At 24.9% G+C, this 15,183-nt stretch overlaps 1 protein-coding gene across 4 annotated transcripts in view; it reads right to left on the bottom strand.

Moving 5' to 3' along the window:
• LOC101236662 (protein eyes shut homolog) overlaps nt 1–10,089 on the bottom strand; it is a 54,400-nt gene extending 44,311 nt beyond the window's left edge. For 3 of the 4 annotated variants that reach the window (XM_065796385.1, XM_065796383.1, XM_065796384.1), the window contains exons 1-3: nt 9,294–10,088; nt 3,404–4,582; nt 1,338–1,511 (exon numbers count right to left, since the gene is read on the bottom strand). In XM_065796385.1, the coding sequence (XP_065652457.1) occupies nt 1,338–1,511; nt 3,404–4,582; nt 9,294–10,041 (2,101 nt within the window). In that variant the 5' untranslated portion in view covers nt 10,042–10,088. Of the gene's footprint in view, nt 1–1,337; nt 1,512–3,403; nt 4,583–6,296; nt 6,384–9,293 lie in introns of all 4 variants that reach the window. The other variant, XM_065796386.1, reaches the window with a different exon arrangement.
• Between the last annotated feature and the right edge of the window lie 5,094 nt (nt 10,090–15,183).

Genomic DNA, 15,183 nt, shown 5'->3' with positions numbered 1-15,183 from the left:
ATGAAAAATAACTTTGAGACAAGTGAGCTTGTTTTAACCTAAGCGGTATGTGGACGGGTAGTTTGAGATATATGAGCTTGTTTAAATCTATGTGGTATGTGGACATGAGGTTTGAGACAATTGAGTCTTTTTTAACTTATGTAGTTTTTCGTCTAGAGTTAAAAAACTTTTTTCAGGTTATGGATTCAGTTTTTAACTTAAGGGTTGTCCAAAAATTATATTATGCAACTTTTGACTGTTTAACCTCCTTATACTACCCCCTCCCTCCCCATCATCACAACATTGTATCTCTTTAGTAGCAAGTTCCTTACAAGTTGTTTTTTTTAACTCTATTTCACCCCTAACAAGCAACCACTACTAAGTTAGGAATTACTGGAAAACAAATACTACTTAAATAGCAAGGAAATGGTTGAAAAAAGCCTTGAAAAGTTGGAGGTTTTATGAATCAGAAAAACATGGAGATAGAAAAGAGTTCTTAAGAATTGAAGTAGTATATTGAAGGTGAAAGATTTAAAAAAAACTAGACAAGTAAAAGTTTTAGAGCATGCAGGGACAAATTCAATAAAAGGCTGTAATTTTGCATTCAAAAAAAGACTTTTTGTCAAGACAAGAGTATAAAGTTGAATCATCAGCAAATAGAGCCACTTTAGACTTAGGGTTGGAAGATCATAAATGTAGATTAGATACAATACAGAACCAAAGATAAAGTCTTGAAAAACCTCAAAAGTTATTGGAAAAAAAGGAAAACATTGTATAAATGACTTTAACAAAGTGGTTAAAAAGAAACGATTTGATAACATAAAAAATTTTTCCCGACACACCATATAAAGCAAGCTTTTGGAGAAGACCAGCATTCCAAACATTACAAAAAGCTTTAGATATGTCAAAAGCAATAGCCCTTACCTTGCCTCCATCATCTAATGCATCATAGAATCTTTCATTCACAACAATTTGCAAGTCAGCCATAGAACAAGAAGATCAAAAACCATATTGATTGTCAGAGGATAAGTTTTTAGATTCAAGATGGGATATTAGAAAATTATTGAACAAAAACTTTAAGACCTTGCTGACAAAAAGAAGACTGCCTCCAAACAGTGTTTGGAGGCAAAGGTAGTGAAAAGATTAGATTTGAATTTTGACACATGTTTTTGAAATCTCGTATTTTAATTGTCCTTGATAAACAGTTCAATTAAAATCAAAAAATGGTAATTAAAAATTGTTAAGAAGCAAACTTTTATATTTAAATAATAAAGCAAATTACTAAAATAATTTAAAAGTTAAAAAATATAAAGTTTATGAAATTAAAAGCACATAAACAAAATAAAATATTAAGAAACCTTTTTTTCCAGAATAAGCAAGCAACTCTCTGGTCTTTTTATCTGAATCTCTCTTGAACTGAAGCTGTATTTCAAGTCTTTGCAGAATTAAATCCCCAGTGCTATTCCACGAGTATTTAATAAAAGATGAGTAGTTCTGATATACAGAAAATAGTGGTATGCCAACTGAAGAATCTTTAATAACAAATAACTTTAAAAAAAATTTCAAGGTTATTGTGTAAATAAATAACACAAAAAAATGCTATTGTTATTATTATTAATGCATAGTACCATTATTGGAACATAGCACCATTATTTAAGTGTAAGTACATTGTACAGTTATTATTATTACTATTATATAGTACAGTTACTATTATGAACAGTACCTAGCTCAGTATTATTATCAGTACATAGTGCAGTTGCTTTTATCATTAGTAAAGTTACTCTTATACATTGAAAAGTTACTCTTATCATTAAGACAAAGTAAACTTACTATTATTATTAGTACATAGCACAGTTAATGCTTTTATCATTAGAACATAGTACAGTTATAATTATTATACATGGTACAGTTACTACTGATGGTAGTAAATGTTAATTGCTAGTACTTTTTTACTATTATTATACTACTGTTATTACAACAGTTTTTATTGTTGTTAGTTCATAGTACATTTATTATTATAAGTAGTAAATAGTACATTTAATACAATGATATGCCCCCATTGACTACTAAACATAGTCAACAACAGCATAGTGAGAAGATTTTAGGTAGAATACTTATATTCTTTCGTATGAAAGCACATTAAAAAAATAAAGTTTAATGTATATTATTCTAACCAAACTGTAATGAAAGTCTGTATACTAACAAAACTTGTATTTAAAAACCAACCTTCCATTAATTACCTAAAAAAGTACTTTTTACAAAAGTTTATTCACTTAATCATTATAATAATGATAATGATGATGTTGATGATGATGATGGTGATGATAATGATGATGCTGATAATGATGATGCTGATAATGATAATGTTGATGATGATGTTGACAATGATAATAATAACATTGATGATTTGATGATGATGATGATGATGATGATGATGATGATGATGATGATGATGATGATGATGATGATGATGATGATGATGATGATGATGATGATGATGATGATGATGATGATGATGATGATGATGATGATGATCAAATTGGAAATTTTTTAACAGTTATAATTCAATAAGGTAAAGTAAGTAATAGACGAATTAGAATTAATAGGTTGAGGGGGCCACTAAAGACGAGGAGGCTAATCTTTTTCTTTTTTATAATGAAGTTATTGTTAAAATCCTCTCCTAATCCTTGAACTCCAAAAGATGAGCCTTTACAAACAAAGTCACTGTGCAGAGAAACAAGTTGATTATAGAATATATTGTATTATTAATTATTAAAACAAAGTAAAAATTTTGTTACTAATCAATCAGCCATTATATTAAAGTAACAAAAAGATTGCAGTAGATATTTAAAATAGTTTAAAACTACTATCTGAAATAATTAATGAACACCACACTTAAATGTGTTTCATATGCTAGAAAAATTAATGAAAATTTAGTTTTTAGTTACTTTGGTGACATTTTGTAGTGAGTAAACTAAACAGTATACTTTTTTTTTTAAATGTTCATTCCAAAAATAGCGTTCAATAAAAAAATATTTTTTTTTTGAACGTAGTAATCCTTTTAAGAAAAATTGATTGAAATTAATTGAAAAAAATGTAGCAAAAATTTTTTGAACAACTGTCATTGCTGGTGTAAATTTAATTAGCTTAGAATACAACCAAATAACACTAGCTCATTTGGTTGTATTCTAAACACAGCAAATGTCAACTGGTACTTTCTATAAAGCTTACAAATATATATATATATATATATATATATATATATATATATATATATATATATATATATATATATATATATATATATATATATATATTGCAATCAACATCAGTTTTTTGTGATTACCTACAACTATGTCATAAGAGTTATATCACTTTTTATAGATATTTATAACTTTTAAAAATTTAAAAGGGAAAAAAGAACCTTGTAAACAATGCACCCCCATTTTACCAAACTGGCATAAACATTTGAAGCCACCATCTATTGATATGCAGAAACCTCCATTACATGGATCATTTAGACAATAGTCTTTTAATTGGTCACAAAATTTACCAGTGAACTTGTCTGTGCATGCACATCTAAATCCCAAAATATTACTTGCATCTACAAAACAGGTTCCATTATTTAAACATGCATTCTTAAAACAAGGATACAAGCATAACTGTAAATCAGGAATCTCTTGTTGTGATAAACTAATCGAATTTGTAGTTGTAAGTGACTGTTTTATTGACTCTGAGATAAATAAAGAAGCTTGTTTTAAATCTTTTAAAATATTAGTAGTTCGATCTACAATACTATTCATGCAACAAGAATGATTTTGAGAACCATTGTAGAAAGAAGATTTATTTGAAAAACTTGCATTTGTTTGAATGGTTACTTTGCCAAAACTGCCAAAATCTGGTTGTTCAGCATCTGTAATAGAATTTTCAAAGCTATTAAAATTCAAGTCTCTATAAATTGTAGATTGCTTCAAGCTACTAGAAGAATTAATAGTTTCAAATGAGAGATTTACTGTCACATTAGAAGAACTGAAATGAAATTTTTTTGTAGCAAAAACAGAAGGCCATGATTGATACAAGAGTCCTGCAGTCAACGATGGAGTAGGCATTAAATTTACTTGTGATCTATAGAAAGTTGGTATTGATAACAACGCTGTTGAGTGAAGCGTTTCAACAGTTGACCAATTAACTATTTTAGGAAAGAAGTTTTCTGATGTTACACCAGAAAGAGCATTTGATGATAATAGATTTAATGAAAGAGAGCTATTACCAACACCAGGTTCAAGTAAAGATGCTTTGCTTGGAACAAAATTAACATGCTCAACAACTTTTTTGCATTCCAACAGTTTTTTCAGATACTTTTGATAACATTGGCAATTAGAGCATGAACTGTTTAAATTTATTTTGCTTCTGTTAAATTGATCAAAAGTTATGCTTTCATTTAAGATGACAACTGAAAATGAACTACTCCCTTCACAAAAAAGGTTATACTTTATTGCAACTTCTTCTAGGAGACCTTTAATATATTCAATGTTGTTATCTTTTAATCTTTTATCGAACTTGCAGTCATATTCAGGGTCAACATCTGATGCAATCTTGTTGTCTATGTATATACAAACATATATATATATATATATATATATATATATATATATATATATATATACAAAAAAATATATATAAAAAAAATATATATGTATATATATAAATATATATATATATATATATATATATATATATACATATATATATATATATATATATATATATATATATATATATACATATATGAATATACATTAGGGTGACAAATAAACGCAATCTTGTTGTCTATGTATATACAAATAAATATTTATATATATATATATATATATATATATATATATATATATATATATATATATATATTTATATATATATATGTACATATATATATATATATATATATATATACATATATGTATATATATATAAATATATGTATATATATATATATATATATATATATATATATATACATATATGTATATATATATACATATGTATATACATTAGGGTGACAAATAAAAGTTGGAGCCAACACAATACCCTAAAAAACACTACAAAGAAATCTAAATCCAATTTTATAATAAACTTCCAACCTTAACTTGTTGAATTTAATTAGTGAGAAAAGTGGTGATCAAATATTAAATCAAGTTCAGTTAATCACTTATAATGAGTTACAAAATCAAGCACATTTTGAAATTCAATGCACGCAACATCTGTTATTAGATATTTGTTTATTGTAACACGTATTAAACATGTATAACATATATTATTGTATATTATTATATTTTGTATATTATTATATTAAATAATTACTAATATGTATTATTATGTATAAATATATAATATAAATAAATAATTACATACACTAATATTATTATTAAAGTATTTAAAATAAGTTTTTTTTTTTTTTTTTTGCTAGTTATTTTATTTTTACCAACTAATTCATCCTTAATGATCAACTAAAAAAGCTGATTTAAACTATTTAGTCTGTTTCTTTCTGCAATTATAAAATCAAAATTAATATAAACTTTGTTTCTATATTTGTTTATTTTACTTGATTAATCATTTAATGCTAATCTAGATAAAGTCCAATTTAAAAAACACAAAAAATCTAATTTCTAAAAAGAGGTTGTATGAGGGGTTTTGGTAAAATTACTTGGTATTACAATAGATAAGGATCTGAAGTTTAAAGAACACATCAAATTTTATGTAGTAGAGGTTAATGTTTTCTGTTTCATGTATACTAAATTTTTTACTTCTGGTAAAGCCACCCTGTTGCTTAACACTTTTATCATATTTAAGGATAAAAGTGTTAAGTTGTTCTTGCCCTCTGTTTTTTTTTCAAAACAAAGATGATTATATCATATACACAATCAAATGAAGAGCTTGTAGCATAGCATTAAAAAAATCTTCATAAATACCTAAAAAGATTTAACCTGCCTCTGGATGGACTATCTAAACCTAGAACTTAAGAAATCTATTTAAAATAAAAATTTTCTTATAACTACTTTGTAGCAAAAAATCTCTAAGAGTCAACAAATATAAAAATGCATGCTTTACTCTTGCTTTGAAATATTGTAATTAACAAAGGCATGTATGCAAAAGACACATGCAGTGTTTTAAAATTTTTTTGAGAATTTGCATGAAAATAATTGGATATGCAAAACTTGTTGCTTTTAACTTTACTGTTATTTAAACTATTTCTATATACTTTGTACACAAACCTTTTTTCTTTTTTTTTACATAAAGATAAATTTTATAATACCAACCTTAAATAAATTCAACTTCTTTAAACAGTGTAATAGTAGTTGAGTTTGGTACATGTCTAGTTCATTACAGTCTGCAATATGATTTATCTAAGTAAAGTAACATCTCACAAATAAAAACATCAACAAACTTTAAAAAACAAAAATAAAAAGCTGTTAAAGTAGCAATAAAATAAATATTTGTAATATTTGTAAATTTATATATATATATATATATATATATATATATATATATATATATATATATATATATATATATATATATAACTTTATATATGTGATATATAAATATATATATATATAAATATATATATACATATTTATATGTGTATGTATATATATATATACATATTTATGTGTGTGTGTGTGTGTATATATATATATATATATATATATATATATATATATATATATATATATATATATATATATATATATATATATATATATATATATATATATATATACACACACACACATAAATTATGTGTGATTATGTATTTATGTTTGTATATGTGAATGTATGTATGTGTTTATGTATGTGTATGTATATATGTGTATGCGTGTATATACGTATATTCATGTAAGCATATATGAATCTATATGTATATGTGTGTATTATGTATGTATACAATACAGGGGGATATAAGTATATTTGTTTATATGTATTTGTGAATATAAGTGTGTATTTGTATGTGTCTATATGTGTGTGTACATATGTGACTAATACTAAATTACTATTATTTTTGTTATGATTATCGTAATTAATATTATTTTTATCTCTTTATTTTTATTATTAATTCCTCAAAAAATGCAAGTTTCAGTGTTATATATATTTTTTTAAATGATGTTTTAAACATTAGTAAACTAGTCAAACTTGTATATGTTTTGTCTGTTATTTTCATAATAAAAAAAATGGCAAATCTCCAATTTGCTCTCATTTAATTCTAACCTATATAAATATTTTGTAAACAAAAAATGGTATGCATTAATAATGTTAACAAAGAATAAATTAAGTTTGAAGGGGAATCACGCACAGTACAGAAAAACTGAAATTTTAGTTACTAGATAAATAAACTTTAATTCCTCAAAAAATGCAAGTTTCAGCGTTATATATATATTTTTTTAATGATGTTTTAAACATTAGTAGAACTTTCCAGAAAGTTACAGGATTGCACTATGTATCATAGAGTCACAGCAATCGTTTAAATGCAGTTCATGAATGATAACGCATAAAAGTCACGCACGGGAGTTGCGAATTTGTTAATTTCATGTAGATACTTTTAAGAATATAAATTGCTTGTGAATATTTTAAGCGAAATATTATGATTCTACGACTCATATTTAATATATTTTCGATGAGAAATCGCAGTCATCATTTATTTCTAGCAAAAGCATAGCGTTTTGAAAATTGTTGTTTATTTTCAAACAGTAGCGATATTATTACACGAAAAAATAAAATGATCAAAGTATATAGATTTAACTTATTCAGCTAGCCTAAAATATGATAAAAACATTTTTGTTATGTTTTTTAAGAAAATCATATTAGCATGAATAATTATAAGTCCAAGCTTTTTATTGCTAAAACACAGAAAAATAAAAAATCACGCACAGAAATGGAAATCCATATATATATATATATATATATATATATATATATATATATATATATATATATATATATATATATATACATATATATATATATATATATATATATATATATATATATATATATATATATATATATATATATATATAAAATACATATACACACATAAAATCTGGGGGATTATTTATTTATGTATGTATATGTGTCTGTATGTGAGAGTGTGTATATATATATATATATATATAAAAATATATATATATATATATATATATATATATATATTGTATATGTGAATGTATATATATATATATATATATAAAATACATATACACACATAAATTATGTGTGATTATGTATTTATGTTTGTATATGTGAATGTATTTATGTATGTGTATGTATATATATGTGTATGTGTGCATATACGTATATTCATGTATATATATATGAATCTATATGTATATATATTTATATTTATTTGTGAATATAAGTATGTATTTGTATGTATCTATATGTGTGTGAACATATGTGACTAATACTAAATTACTATTATTTTTGTTATGATTATTGTAATTAATACTATTTTTATCTCTTTATTATTATTACCATTCTTATTGTTATCATTGTATTGTTATCATTGTATTGTTATCATTGTATTGTTATCATTGTATTGTTATTATTGTTACTAATACCAATTTTTTTAATTATTATTGTTTGTTATTAGTAGTATTTGTAATCCAACAACTTTTAATGTTTGTTTTGTTACTGCTGTAGACAATTAATATTACTATTATTACTAGCATTAACAACATATTTATTAGCTTATATTTGTAAGGTTTTAACTTAAGATTAGTACATGTACTAAATGTAAACTTCCATGATTGCAACAACTATTTCAGAAATATATTGATTGATTGATTGATTATTCCAATTGAACTATTTATATAGCAACATTTAAAAATCAATCTAACATATTTTTATCTCAACTTCACTCGTAAGTAATTTTGAAAAATTTAGACATATCAATACAGCTTTCTCCAACAACATCATTACTATTTTACTTACTTGCTATACAACTCTGAAAATTGCATATCTTTTGTGCTATAAATCAAGGTCATCAAACAAATTTTCATCAGATCATCATATTTAACTTTTTTTGCCTTGCAAAGAATGCTATATAGCATTCTTTGCATAAAATCAATATATATATTGATTTTATTAAACATTACAATATATCACTAAGATAAAAAAATCCATGTTCATTATTAATACAATATCATTATACACACAACCATTTTTATTAAAAGTTCTATATTGTGTATTTTCCATAAAAACCTTAAACTGCAATTAAATATTAACAACTTTATTAGTTACTAAAAAATAAAAAGTACCTATTTTAAAGCAGGTAATGCATCTTTTGCTGTTTTTAAAAAAATCATCAACTTCATTTTCTTTTAAGTCAAAAACACTCTGAATTAAGTTTTGAACATCCTGTTTGTTCTCACAATATTGTCCTAGAAAACCTGGGCAACACTTGCACGTGTAGATATTTATTGATTCATTGTATGTGCATTTTCCATTAGAAGAACACATGTACTGCATAGTCGGATTACTGCTGTTAAAACAGTTATGATCAATTACATTTACTTGTACTCTTAAACCATTTAAACATACTTCTTTACTTGTGTTAAATAGAATAAAATGTTTTCCAACATTAAGAACAGGCATTAGCAGATAATGGTTATTTGAAAAAAAAAGGATTTGAGACATATTTTTTGTGTTACATTGATTCCAATCAGAGTAAAAACTATCATTAAATACATAAAGTTGTAAAGCGTTATCTAAAAACAAATCCACACTAAATGTCAAACTTTGATTTTTGAGAATATACAAGGGTTTATGTTGCAGAGGTACAGAATCAGTAGAGTTTTCATGAAAACATAACTGTTTTAATTCACAAAGATAGTTTTGTTCACTTGAAAATTTGTACAAAACACTTGAAAAATTACTTATACATAAAGGTGTAAATTCATCACATAAAGAACAATTTTTCTCGAGTGTTAACACTTGTAATATCAAAGAAAAAGCCATCCAAAATGATATCAATGTGTTTGTAAATAAACTCTCTTTAAAATTCATTTCAATGTCTTTATATTTAAATTATTTATTGTTTTAAAAATCAAAACTAAATAAAAATGCAAATTGCGCAATTATATATTTTATATATTTTTTATATTTTATATATATATATATATAAAATATAAAAAATGTATAATATATATATATATATATATATATATATATATATATATATATATATATATATATATATATATATATATATACATTTATATATATATATATATATATATATATATATATATATATATATATATATATATATATATATATATATATATATATACATTTATATATATATATATATATATATATATATATATATATATATATATATATATATATATATATATATATATATATATATATATATTATTTATAATTTATTTACATATAATAACATGTTATAACATGATATTACATGTTCAGTAATATTATATTAATAATGTTACATGTTAAATGTTCATATATGTTTATTTTATTTTAACTTTTATTGTATGTTTAAACTTGATGTAACATCAGTTTTAATGCAACATCAACAATGTATTATGTATGTACTATATCGTATAAAATATATAACATATAATAACTGATTGTGTAATATATTATATCAAACACGCGACAGTTGTATTACTATTGACGTATGTCATACGATATAGTAGTAATCAAGAAATAACCAGTTGTTATTTGTAACAAATAATATACAACAAATTTTGTTGTATATTATATTATATTATATACGATAGTATTACATCGTATCTTGTAGATGTTACTTTAAAGCAAAATACAGTTTTTAAATAAAAGTGGTGTTACGTTAAATTCAAAATTTAAATGAATAAATTGCTATAAAATGTAATTTTTATTTTGAGACTAATTGAACTTCAATTAGTAATTGAGACTAATTGTACTTCAATTTGAAGTACAATTCGTAAATGATGAAATAAAAACTGCTTTTACCGTAAATTAATGCAAAATGTTCAAATATAGTTACCTTCATGTTAAAATGGTTGAGTGTAGAATAAATAAATAAAACCTACATTTTAAAACTTTTATAGTATTTTATTTATTGTATTTGATAAAAACTTTCATTCGATTCTAGTCTTTGAAATTAGATTTTTTAGAGAACATGGTTTTAATTTTATTGTCATAGAAACGTTTATATCAAAAAGCGAGGTTATTATCCGCCGCAGCTTTAAATTTGACTTTTTATTGTTAAAAACATCAATTAAAAATAATTTATTCTTTATTTTATTGTTGGTCCACGCAGTGGCCCAGTGAATTTTGCTCAGAATTCCTCCTTAATTTAACAAAAACAAAATAATTTTTTAATCAATTAATTGTTCATTTCCAATTTTATTAACTAGGATAATTAATATATTTTTGATGAAGAAATTTTTTTCTTCAAATTTTTTTTTTTTTTTTTTTTTTTTTTTTTAAACATCTTAATTCCACATTGAACAACAGCCAGAGGCGCGCGCAGGTTGTTTTGCTTTAGAAGCAGGTAACCTGCATTAATTCTTTTGTATCTATTGAATATATTTTCTGGTCCTTAATCTAGGTACCCTAATTAAAGTTAAATAATTTTTAAACCAAACCAATTCCATTATATAGGTATTATTAAATGATGAATTTTGATAACAAATGTATAATCCTAGGTCAATAGCAAAGATCAAAAGTAAAAAAATGCAATTTTTAAGTTGAAAAAAATATAGTGGACATCTTAACAAGGATATTAAGGAAACTCATTTCAAAATGCGGACATTAAAAAAATCATATAAAGTATAATAAATATGCCATATAAAATTGTTCTTCACATTTAAATTTTTGTTGATTAAAAAAAAAATTAATAAAAAGTAATAACAAATTTCCTCTTTGGACGTATTTTAAAATATATCCATTAGTATGTAGTTTATGTGAACATATCCTGGGCAAAAACAGACATTTAGGATATTTAGCTTTATACATAGCTTTATAATAAAAAATCATATTAAGCAATAAAAATAAATCAACATTAACTAATTATAACTGTGCATTATATAAATATACTGGATAAAATATAAGAAAAAAAAAGAATTAAAAATAAGAAAAAATATTTTTTATTGAACAAATAACTTTTTTTTAATTTTTGTTTGAAAAAAGTTAGTCTCTTTCAAAGACACAACTCAAAATTAGACAAAACTATTTTATTTCATTAGAAAGGACCGCAATTATAAATAAATAGCTCTTCAAATTTAGTTTGACAGAAATGTTCTTGTTGACTTTTCCATTACAAAGATTGTATTTGTTTATGAATTTTACATTATAAAGGTATATAAATACATTGGAAGATAAATGTTTTTCACATTTAAACATAAAATATTTTAAACGCTTAGTTTAAAAACGCTCTCAGATGCGTTTTTGAATTTTGAACAAAATTAATTAGGCGAGATGCGTATTTCTGATGCTGATAAAGAGATATAGGGTGGAATATAAGAAGCGAACTTGAAACTTGAATTTATACTTCAAATCTGAAATTTTATTTCGAACTTGAACTTAGGTTATATTTAAAAACCGGCGGTTTATTTTTTAGATTTTACTAACTTTAAAGGTTGGACATATGGACATATTGGAATAATAGATTGAACATATCCTATAATGGTAATGGCAATTTTGTTTTGTGTTCCGATCAGAACAATATACCATAAGAAAAACAGCCGTTTTTATCCAAAATATTTATAAAATGTTAATTCGCAAATCATTTTTTGGTCGATCACTAACAACATATCGCACAAAAACACATTTATCAAATATGCATTAAAATTAAAAAAACCCATATTCACACACCATGAAAATATCAAACTAAAATTTGTCAAAGAAATTAACTCTTGTAAGTTATTTAGTTACGTAAATGAAAATCTATACAACCCCAAAAAAATATATCTTCTAAAAACCAATAACAGCTTTATTACTAGCAATGTTGAAATCGCTGAAGTGTTTAACAAACACTTTGAAAATGTTTTTATGGTAAATGACGGAAGGTTTGCTAAAACAAATACTATCGTTAGTGATTATATTAAGAAAGATTTCGTAAACTATTTAGCAAAAATAGTTTATCAAAAGCTAAAAAATCTAAAACCTAGCACATCATTTGGACTTGACGGCATACAAGATATACTTTTAAAATAGTTAACACATATAATATGTATTCCGCTTTCGTATCTATATTTGAATCAAGTTTTACGTCAAGCTCGTTACCAAAAAAGTTACTTCAAGCTTCTGTATTCCTATTTTTAAAAAGGACCCTCTTCAGATGCTAACAATTGCGTACTACATCACATGTACTAGCTGTCGTCTCATGAAAAGTATTGCTAGTTCAAATATCGCTGATTATTCTAATATAAATAATGTATGATTAATGATCTACCTTCTAAAGTAAAAGATCTTAATTGCTCTCTAATATTATATGCCGACGATATCAAGCTGTGTAGTTCTTTTAAGGATGCCGGTTACACTCGCAATCTTTCTGTTACCATTTATAAAGCTTATCTCTGGTCAGTTAAAAGTAGCCAATAATAAGTGTTTTACTTATAGAATAGCATCTACTTCATTTTGTAAAGATATAAGTTATAACTATCAATCAGGAGACCATAATTTTACCTGGTCTACAAACCTAAAAGATCTTGGTATGATTATGGATGCTTACTTTAATTACAATAATTATATTGCAAATATTGTCCGTGCATCAAACATTTGAGGAAATTTGTTCCTTAAGTGTTTAAAGAGTTGTAATCCACGTGTTACCGCAAATGCCTACACTACCTACATAAAACCAATTTTAGAATATTGCACTCTGGTTTGGTCGCCAAACCGCACTGAATTGAATAAAGCAGTGGAAAAAGTGCAAAGACGTTTTACCAAGAGAACACTTAACCTAAATAACTTTCCATATTTTAATAGACTTTTTAGAATTACAAAAACAATATTCTAAACCAAGAATAGAATTCTTGGTTTGGAATATTGTTTTTGACCCTGTGTTTTTGTATGAGGTCGCTGCGTAAACGTCTGTTTTGTAGAGAGCTTGTGCCAAGTTTGACGAATCTTGTTTCGGAATTGAAGTGCTTTATTAAAAATAGGCATTAGCAGATAATGGTCATTTGAAAAAAAAAAGGATTTGAGACATATTTTTTGTGTTACATTGATTCCAATCAGAGTAAAAACTATCACAAATACAATCGGAATTGAAGCACTTTATTTGTGCAGTACTTCGGTACCCCGATGCTGGATGCGTTCTATGACATCTATATCTTTTTCGGTGCAGGTTCCAGGCAGCGATTGCAAACTAAAGATGTGGGCGAATATAAGTGGTGTAAAACTTCTTCCGTATTTTGGTATCTCTGCTGATAAATGTGTTTTATAGGATTCCAAGGACTTTGTTGGCCTTGCAGCGGCTATTTTTATTGTCTCTCATGCGTGTATGGAAGCGTTTTATTTGCTGAAATGCATAACCTTACACTTTTTGATGTTGAGCTCCGTTAGCCAGGTTTGAGTCCAGGTGAAAATGCTATCCATATCGGATTGCAGACGACTTTGTCTTCAGCGGTTTTGACGACGCTCAGGATTTCAGTATCAAATGCATACATTTTACATAAACTTTTGCAACTGATGTATTCCGGTAAGTTGTTAATAAATATTATGAACAGCATAGGACCGAGCACTGAAACTTGCTGAACGCCACTGGCAACTTTTACTTAGGAAGATAACGTAATACGCTGTGATCGATTTGAAAGGATAGTATTTATCCAGTTTAAAATATTACCTACAATTCCGTAGGATTCAAGTTTTTGATAATCTTTTTTTTAATCTTCTTTGGGGAGACTTAATCAAAGTCTTCGGTAAAGTTAAGGAAAAGCACGTCTACTAGATTAATTTAGATCTAAATAATCAGTTATTTTTATTTCAGGTTTCTCAGTGTTTTCATATTTCTATGTTTCGATTCTTTCCAGTAGGTTGAAGTAAGATAGAAATCGTTAAATGTAAAATAAAAACCGCATCGTTTTGATAATTGGCAATACGTTTATGGCCTACAAGGTGCTGCTTGATCTTTTCTTAAACTATTTTTCTATAATTTTGAATTATGCAGAGGTGATGGAGGTGGACCTGTAA

This window comes from Hydra vulgaris, chromosome 04, assembly GCF_038396675.1.
Source record: "Hydra vulgaris chromosome 04, alternate assembly HydraT2T_AEP".
NCBI lineage: Eukaryota > Metazoa > Cnidaria > Hydrozoa > Anthoathecata > Hydridae > Hydra > Hydra vulgaris.
This window is presented reverse-complemented; position numbering and strand designations above follow the sequence as displayed.